Here is a 9,931-nt window from a genome sequence, read left to right on the forward strand (position 1 = left end):
TTCCCTGGTTGTGTGTGGCCCTCAACATGGGTTACTGGCTCGTAGTTCCGAGGCAGGTCAGCATGGCTGATATCCAATAAGACGGCATAGCAGCAATGGGTTTCTGGCTCGTAGTTCCGAGGCAAGTCAGCATGGCTGATATCTGATAAGATGGCATAGCAGCAACGTGTTTCCAGTTGCTGAGTGGTGCGAATCGAAGAAGTTTAGCACGAGATGATGGCAGTGTTCGAGTTTCGGCCATTGGTCTGGTTCTAACCAATGAGAAGGCAGCAAAGGATTCCCCTTGAAGGTAAATTATGTTAAAGGCAGCAACGCAAAAAGTTCGTAAGCTCAGAAGAAAGAAGGGGCAAATTCAGGACGAGCATGTGACTCCACGTGGCAGCAGATCACCGTACAGAGGGACAATCCATAACAAAGAACAGACGGAAGGAAACTCGAGAAATCACCTAACAAGGTGGTAATGTACAAAATCTTCATTTTATGTATTATCTATTAGTGACGAATGTGTAAAATGGACAGAGATTAGAAAAGAAGATAGTGAGAATTTAAAGACAGCTTCCTGTGTTATGCTGAATTGGACTGCTAGTCTACATTCATAGATTGTCTAAACCCAAGTTAATGCGTATGGGCTGTTAGTAGCAGTAATTTAGTTTGATATCGAGAGCCATGTTTGTGATTTAGATGAATCATGAATGTGTATAAATAACTTGCCTGTTTGATTACCACTTCCTTGCTTTACCTGTATTTTAGTATTGATCTTGATTAGCTTTGAATATACGTGTTAGTCATATGGGACTAGTAGTCTGAAAGCATGAGAGCATGCAACACTTAGTTGAATGTGAATTGATCTTTGTTAGCAAGTTTTATTTAGATTTTGAACTAGTATTTCATGATGAATGTGTACTTATTTAACCTAGAGATGTAAGATTAGAGTAATTTGATAATTAGGATGTTCCTTATTGTTTAGCTAGTGAATTAGAATTTTGATATCACATACCTTTGATGTATGGAAGCTTAATATATGTAATTTTGTTAATTAATAAACATGATTTTTCGATGTAAGTCTGAGTCTGTCTGAGCATGAGACTGAAATTACCACTCACGAAAATATCGAACCTGTGTTTAGAGGAAAAAGGGGAAACTTAAGATTGTCAAGGCCATGACTGTATACTGAGAACTCTGAAATTTACTTACCTACTTAAACTAGATAAAGTATTACTTGATTTCTGAGAAGATTTCTCTGGATAAGAATTTCTATCCTAGAGCTCTGGCCTGCGCAGCAGAAACAAATAAATTTTGTCAGAGCTCAAAACAGGAAACGGCCCCAGAAGGTCAGTTTAGAGGTTATATCTCAGTAGACACAAAGGAGAACAATGGAGTTGAATTGTAGGAGAAAACGACAGCATAACACCATTCTCGCTCTCACCACTCCATCAAGCAATGCATTCCATGGTTCAACCACCCTCCATGCAAAGAAACCACTCCTCACTCTCATGCTCACAGTTTCCTTTCATAACTTCCAGGGATGGCCTCTTGTCATAACTCCTTCCCCGCTGTTCAACCAAGCGAAAGAACTCCCCAGTGTCAACCCTGTAACCACCTCTCAACAGTTTAAAAGTCTCAATCATATCACCTCTCCTTCTTCTATCCACCAAACTCTGCAGTCCACATTCCCTCAGCCGATCCTCATAATTAACATTGTACAGTTCTGAAACCATCTTTGTTATCAGCTTCTGTACCCTTTCCACAGTCAATTTACCTCCTTCAAATCCTGGGGACCAAATCTGAGAACAATAGTGTAAGTGTGGTCTGATCGGGGTCTTATACAACGGAATGATAACTCTTATCTCTGCAGGTCAGCATCCTTCTCATTATTGCAGCAATCCTCTATGTTACCATCACCACATTTGCAATATAATATGTGCCCTGAATTTCAGGTTTCTATCAATCATCAACCCCAGATCTCTTATCTCCCCTACTTCCTAAAGTATAGCTCCTCCAATAGAGTATGCAGCGTCGCATTGATGTGTCCCAAACCTCAAGACCTTACATTTTGCTGCATTAAACTGATATTCCCATTCATTTGCCCATCTATCTAGCTTATTTAAATCCTCTTGCAGGGCTACCACATCTGCACTATTACTAATAATACCAGCAAAATATTAGCTTTTAAGTTAATAAATAGTTATTTTCTTATCAATCTGTGTTCGCATCAATACCGTTAAAATCCAATTCAACAAACAGAAGATCTGCTTTTATTCGGCTAGAAGAACACAAGTCTTATATTCAATACATTGAGCCTGAACAGTCTGGATTCAGAGAATGTTCAGTGGAACAAGACAAGAGTCATTCACAAAAATTGGTTCCACATGGAACGGCTTTATAAAGAAACACGTGAAACTTTATTTCACTCTCCTAACTTAAACAGATCTGATGGTCTACGTCTATAGCCTTTGTGGGAGATAGTAATTTTTAAATCAGCTAATCTTCCCTAACTTTTTTAATTGTGCATATATATATATATATATATATATATATATATATATATATATATATTATATTTATTTTTATTTTTTTTTATTTTGGTTTAACCAATAAGAATACAATTTGGTCGGCTAAATCCCAAATTGCCAGCCCATCCTCGTTCGTTCAGTATCAAAGTAGATACCCAACAGGGTGTACCACGAGAAGGTGAGGATTGGACATTAGGTTAGAAGCCCTGGTCGGTTCTCCGCATTCCTTTAAAGGCTATGTGGCGGTCTCCACTCAGTTATACAGCTTTGACCCTTAAGCACCCCCAAAAAATGATGGTAAAAAAAATGATGGTACAACATGACAAAATTTCATGCCGGCTGGAGCGTCGCCTGGTTAAACAAGGCCCCTGTTGTTTTCGCCAGAGAACCAGGGCGAACGGCAAAAAGTCAGCTACTGGAACAAATCTGAAAACAAACCCCAACTCAACATCACCAGAGTTAAAGATCGGTACTATCAACGTAAGAAGCCTGAATGGCAAAGAAATGGAGCTAGCTGAGGAATTAGATAAGCACCAGATCGACATAATAGGGGTGACTGAAATAAAAAAAGACCAAAACTGGTGAGATCTTTCTGAGCAATAAATACAAAATGTTATATTCAGGCAATGACAATCAAGGAAAAGAAGGAGTAGCCATAGTATTCAACACAAAATACGAGGCTAATCTTCTTGAATGGCAGTCAGTCTCAAGTAGAGTAATGTGGGCACATATGAGAATGAGGAACTGGACAATGAGACTTATTTGTGCCTATGGTCCCACAGAAGGTTCTACTAAGGTAGAAGTGGAGGAATTTTTTGAGGCTTTAGAAAAAGCAACTGACAACAAGCAACCTTGTTGGGGATCTAAATAGCAGAGTAGGAAATGATTGTGAGACATACAAAAATATTTGTATTTTTGTATGTCTTTATAATTTGAAGAAAACAGCAAAGCTAATAATAATGGCAAATATCTCTTGGATTTCTGCTCAGGACTTGGACTGGTTATTACTAACACCATGTTCCAACATAAAAATGTGCACAAATTCACATGGAGAAAAGAGGCTAGGAATAAGAAAAGTCTCATTGACTATGTTATTGTTGATAGTGATGTTTTCTCCCTGGTGCAGGACACCAGAGTGTACAGAGGATTTGAAATTGGAAGTGATCACTATTTAGTCTTGAGCAGGATAAAATTGAATTTCATATTGAAAAGAATAACATGTAAGAAAGTTTTAAAGCGAATAAAAGTTGAGCAGCTCTCAGATGTGAACTGTAGACTAAAATACACAAAGATTATTGAAGAAAAAATGAAAGAGTTTGAGAACAGAAACCAAACCTTGGAGATTCAGTGGCAAGCCTTCAAGAAAACACTGATTGATTCAGCCAGAGAGGCGGTGGTGAGGTTGTGTGCAAGGATAAAAAAAATCAGAACTCCCTGGTGGACACAGGAAGTTAAAGAGGCAGTGAAGGAAAAGAAGAAAGCATATCAAAAGTTCCTGGCAAATAAGTCAGCTTTTACTCTTACAGAATACAGAGACAAATATAAGAAAGCTAAACAGTGTGTAAAACTAGCTAAACAAAAGTCATGGGAGGACTTTGGCAAGAATATAGAAAATAAATATCAAGAAGGTGGCAAAATATTCTGGAGGTTGTTGAAGAAGCTTAGGAATGGAGGAAAGAGTGCTGTAAAAGGAATTAGAGATGATAAAGGTGACATGAAAACTGGAGAAAAAGATATCCTTGAAGTATGGAGTAATTACTTTGAAAAACTGCTAAATGAAACAAGCAGTGATGACAGCACAGTGATAAAAAACACTGACCAGGCATGCAGTCAGAAATACATCTCCATACTTGAAGTAGAAAAAGCCATCAAAGGCTTGAAATGTGGAAAGGCAGCAGGAGTAGATGATATTCAACCAGAAATGCTGAAGTATGGTGGTATAAGAGTCTTACAGTGGCTGCACTGCATAGTTCAGAAAGCCTGGACAGAGGGACGAATTCCTGATGATTGGAGTAGAGCTCTCATAATATCCATATATAAAAAGGGAAATAAAACTGAATGTGAGAATTACAGAGGTATTTCCCTACTGAGTGTTCCTGGCAAGATCTATGCAGGTATACTTGAGAAACGGTTGAGAAGAATTGTGGAAGAAAAGCTTGGTGAAGAACATGCTGGATTCAGGCCAAATAGAGGCTGTCAGGATCAGATCTTCACTTTACGACAAATAGTCGAGAAACCATGGGAATATAACAAAGATCTGTATTTAAGTTTTGTCGATTTGGAAAAGGCATATGACAAGGTACCAAGAGAGAAGCTATTCAATACGCTGCAGTTATATGGTGTCAATGGGGCATTATATCAAGCAATACTTAGTCTTTATTTGAGTTGTAAGTCAGCAGTTAGAACTGAAGGAAGTACAGGAAGATGGTTTAATGATAAATCTGGTGTGAGACAAGGATGTACATTATCCCCTCTGTTATTCATTATCTATATGGATCACATTATGAAGTAATGTGGTATTAAACCTGATATCAAAATTGGAGATGTTAATGTCAGCTCTTTGCTTTATGCGGACTCTGAATAAATTGAATAGCTGTTGTAATAGATATGGTATGAAGGTCAGCAATAAAAAGACAAAGACAATGAAAATAGGCAGAATCATTGAAAATGTCAACTGTGTTGTGAATGGAGAACCTGTGGAACAAGTAAAACATTTCAGTTACTTAGGCACGATTTTTACTGAAGATGGTAAATTAAATATAGAAATAGACAACAGAATCAGCAAAGCTGGTATCGTGGGAAGTCAAATGAATAAATTCATATGGAATAAGAAAGAAATTAGTCGGAACACTAAATTAGCTGTATACAAGACAGTGTTCAAACCAGTTTTAACTTATGGATCTGAGAGCTGGGTCAGAAGTAAAACACTTGACCAAAGACTAGAGACTGCAGATATGAGAGTCCTGAGAAAGATTATAGGCATGAACAGATGGCATCAATGGCAATATCATATTAAAAACGAGGATATTAGGAAAGAACTTGACATTGTCAGCATCCAGGAATGTGTTAGCAGAGCTAATCTCAGGTGGTATGGTCACTTAAATAGAATGGGAGAGGAAAGATTAGCAAAACAAGTGTTCTCTGCCAGGTTGGCAGGAAAACGACCCAGAGGAAGACCAAGATATAGGTGGATTGATATGGTACAAAGTGCCTTAGACGATAGAAATATAAGATCTGATAATGTTGGAGTCTTGAATAGCAACAGACTGATTTGGAGGAAAATTGTAGATAGGAAGTTAGTAATGATGCAATTTTTTCATGTAGTACTGTCATATCCTGTACATCCCTTGAGGGTACATGGCAGAAATTTGATAATGATGATGATAATTTATTTATTTATTTATCTATTTTTTTTTAAATAAGTTAGAAAATTTAATGACCTTTTTTAGTTATTTTACATTAGCTAATTAGGTGGTGCCTTTTGGAATTGTTAGTTACTGTTTAATTAGCTTTTTACATGTACTGAGGATGACTGTGATACTCAGGCAAAAATTCTACTAATAATTAATTTTAAGTGAGTTAATTCCATTATTGTAATTAATCAAGAGAAAGGTGTGAGATAAGGATGCATACTCTCCCCTGATTTATACAATCTTTATGGAGAATATGTTATGATAAAGGCACTTAGACACGACAGTGGTTTTGTGTGAAAATAAGAAAGTCATCTTTCCATTAATCTTAACTTCTGTATAACAATTTTGGTATAGTTCTGTTATTAATTATTTCATCTTACTAATTTATTATTTTGATAAACATTATTAGTTTTATATTTTGGATCTGTTTCTTCATTGTAAATTAAAGTTTATAAAAGTTATTAACATTTCATAAGTTTATTCTTTAATCATATGTTTTGCTTCTTATTGGCTCTCTTTCTTCACTGCCGTAACATTTTTTTTTTTATCAGAAACTATTTTCATACCATAACTGGTAATCTTGTCAAGGTCATAAAGTGCTAAATGTAATTCTTCTTCCATGCCAACAATTAATATTTATTCATTTCCCTAAGCACTTTCAAGGTGCAACTGGAAAAACAATGGGACAGTGCAACCTTCAATTTGAAGGGTGCACTGTCCCATTTGATTTGATTTTTTGATTCCCAGTGAGAATCAAACTTTGAAAAGATCAAAGTTTGATTCTCACTATCATAAGATTAATCTTTATAATCAACAGAAAGTGAAGTACTTTCATTTGGAGGAAACAGGGCCTTTTCCCTCTCTGGATTTTTCATCCTGCATACAGGAAAATCAGTCAGAGATCATATGCAATATACAGACAAAAAATAATGCTAATTCTTGTAGAAAAAAATAATGCTGTGGGCAGTAATTGTGTGTAGATTGTTATATAGGAGAGTGAAATTGTCACATTTAGTGAATCTATTCACCCACAAATAGTTGGAGTAAGTGAAACACGGTTCGATGAGAATGACTTCATGAGAGGAATACAAATTGAAGCTTTGATGATGTTTTTCACAAGGACAGAATGATAAGAAAAGCGAGAAAGTGATGCTGATGATAGCTGAGGAATTGTGTCTGCACAAAGCTGTGATACAAGGAGAAAATACTTTCAGTGGTTCTGAAGCAGTATGGTGCGAGATTCAGGTGATAGGATCAGATATTTAACTGGATGCTGCTATAGATCGGGGTATGTTGTGAGTGAAGACAAAGAAATTTACACACAACTTGGCTTAGTGAGCAAGAGAAAGAAGATTGTTACAGACTATTGTAATTAATTATGGTGATGCTGATTAGAATGAACAGATAGAATCCCAGAATAAGGAAAATGCTGTTCCTTAACAACTCAAGGATGTTTCCTCTCAATAACGAAAGGCATGTGAAGGTCGAGTTTAGATCTGGTTATATCATCAGAGACTGTGCTTGTGAATGGAGTGACCACAATGAGATTGCCTGGTTTGTTGCCAGTCATATGGGAACCTCTGTGAAGAAGGGATATATATGTGAAACTACAGGGCTAGTTATTGTGAAAAGCTTAAGAGACAAATTAGAGCTGTAGCATGGAAAGAGGATTTCAGTGGAAAGGAGACAAATGCTGTTTGGGCACTGATCAAGAGCTATTAATCAACAGCAATGTCTGAGCATTCAAAGGTGAAAAGGCTAAATAACATAGAAGTAAAATGGATGAATGAAGAGATTACATGTGAAATCTGGAAGAAGAAGAAGACACTGTTGAAGCAATACAAGATGAATGTTGTGATAATCAGTTGCATGAAGAGCACAAAGAGCAGGCCAGAAAAATTACTTGGTTGGCAAAGACTGCAAAAGTGCAGTATGTGCAAAAATTAGCCAATAATGACAAGAAAAATCCTAGCAAGTTCTTTTGACATCGGCAAGTAAAAGAAAGAATGCCTACAGAAGGATGAGGTTGATGCCAACAGTAAATTAGTAATTGATACAGAAGATATGGCTAAAGAATTCAATGAGAGTTTATCAGAGTATGGTGGAGGAGGGATGAATGGTGAGTGAGCAAGAGCTTGCTTATGTTAATAAGCAAGGCTTGGCAATATATCACTGTGAAGGAATAGGCAATTAAATGCACCCTTGGCACACATATTTAATATGAAACTTTCAACGGGATGTTTGCTGATGATGCAAAATTGGGAAGAACTCTGAGGAGCAGAGCAGGAGAATCTCCATAGACCATGTGATGGGAAGCTATCAATTTAATGTTGCAAAATGCAAGGTCTTGAAATATGGTAGCCAAGGTTGAGATGCACGATTCACGAGATTTAAATAGTTTTTGTTATTGTGGTATTATTTTTATATATACTGCTTACAGGTGTTCCATGTTTATTGAATTGAAGGTTTCGCACGCGTTAATACAACAGATAACGTAAGAGAGGTAACATGCATGTCTGTTTTTCCTTGTTCATATACGAGATTTAAAATGTCAATTAACAAAGATCTAGATCTGACGCCGCTTATTATAATTTATACACGACCCGCTTTAGGACATCTCAAAAACATAATACCCTTTACTTCTAGCAATTCTCAAGTAGAAAGTATGTATAGGAGTCTTAGGGGGTATTTGTAATGATAATAACATAAACACCAAAAATATATAATTACTCTAGCTTGTTAAGACAACGCATAATTGTGGAAATAAATTCATTGATCTTACCATCAACGTTCCATAAAAGTGGTTTCCCATTAACCACAGATACTTTCATTTTCACATAAAATTTAAATATACCTCTCACATAAATACAAGTTCCTTACATATTACAACCACGTGCAAAGCTGTCACCGAAATTAAAATTCATACCTAAATTGTCAAGATGTACGAATCGTAAAAATTGATAAATAAATATAAACACTACTACTATTACTACTACTGCTAATAATAATAATAATATATCATTATTTTTTTTTTTTTTTTTTTTTTGTTTTGTTTTCTTCGGAGATAGATGACAGCGTTAGTACGAGAAAACGTGGCAGGTTTAGTTCGCTAGTAAAGTCACGATGTTAACGATACAGGTATGCTTAATCATTATTATTATTATTATTTGACACCTCCAGGGAGTCCAAAGACTCATCGAGGGAGAGTGTGCCAGCACCATCGAACGATTGAAGCCCTTCCAACTATTAACCGCGCTCAAACTTACTTAACTGAGCCATTAGTAGCAGAAGCTCTACCAATCGATCAACATCATGAAGGAGATTATAATGAAAGAATGATTATGTGTTCATCCGGTTGGGACTTATTAAACATGTGCAAGAATATTCGTATAAGTAATGATTATTAGAAATATTAGATCTGACAGGTGTCTAAGTCGGTCAGACAAAACTACAGAGATGAGTATTTCAATTACAAAAAACATGGAGTTAACTTATTATTTTTGTACAGAAATGCCACGAGTATCAGAAACAAAGCAGATGATAACTCCACTGAGTTACGCTTCGTAAAAGTGTAAGATCAACTATAGAGTCCATATACTTTTCGAACGGAGCCCCCCCCCAAACATTGCTAGAATATTGAATGATGCCAAGCACTGTTCAACATTCCCTCAATATCTATCATACTTTGCTTTCAACTCATTCAGAGTCGTGGCACCCACAAGAGACTCTATCACCATATTCCCCTCATTCACCAATCTCTAAGCAAAAAATCTGATTTCCACGAAAGGTTCCTGCTTCTCACACTACAACACAAATTCTATAAAAAATTTCTCTATTAGTCCTGTAAAAACCTTTCAGTAATTTGTATGACTCAGTTCCCTTTTCTGCCAATCAACCAATTGCTGTAACCCATAAATATTTAACCTATCTCCATAAGGTACATTCCATAAACCTGACATCACCTTTAGATCCATTCCTCCTCCTCAAAAAAAAAAAAAAAACAAG

The 9,931-nt window shown here is 36.3% G+C and overlaps 1 protein-coding gene across 7 annotated transcripts in view; it reads right to left on the bottom strand.

Moving 5' to 3' along the window:
* Positions 1–9,230, bottom strand: part of LOC150107050 (tRNA-splicing endonuclease subunit Sen34-like) — a 225,015-nt gene extending 215,785 nt beyond the window's left edge. For 5 of the 7 annotated variants that reach the window (XR_016548379.1, XM_090393416.1, XM_090393420.1 and 2 more), the window contains exon 1: positions 8,709–8,870. Coding sequence is in view for 6 of the 7 variants with exons in the window: in XM_090393416.1 (XP_090249542.1) it covers positions 8,709–8,757 (49 nt within the window). In the remaining variant the exon portion in view is untranslated. Of the gene's footprint in view, positions 1–8,708; positions 8,871–9,192 lie in introns of those variants that run through there. The other 2 variants (XM_090393418.1, XM_090393419.1) reach the window with 2 other exon arrangements.
* Positions 9,231–9,931: the final 701 nt, after the last annotated feature.

Source organism: Typopeltis vanoorti, chromosome 5 (assembly GCF_054136105.1).
Source record: "Typopeltis vanoorti isolate ZY-2024b chromosome 5, IOZ_Tvanoo_1.0, whole genome shotgun sequence".
Lineage (NCBI taxonomy): Eukaryota > Metazoa > Arthropoda > Arachnida > Uropygi > Thelyphonidae > Typopeltis > Typopeltis vanoorti.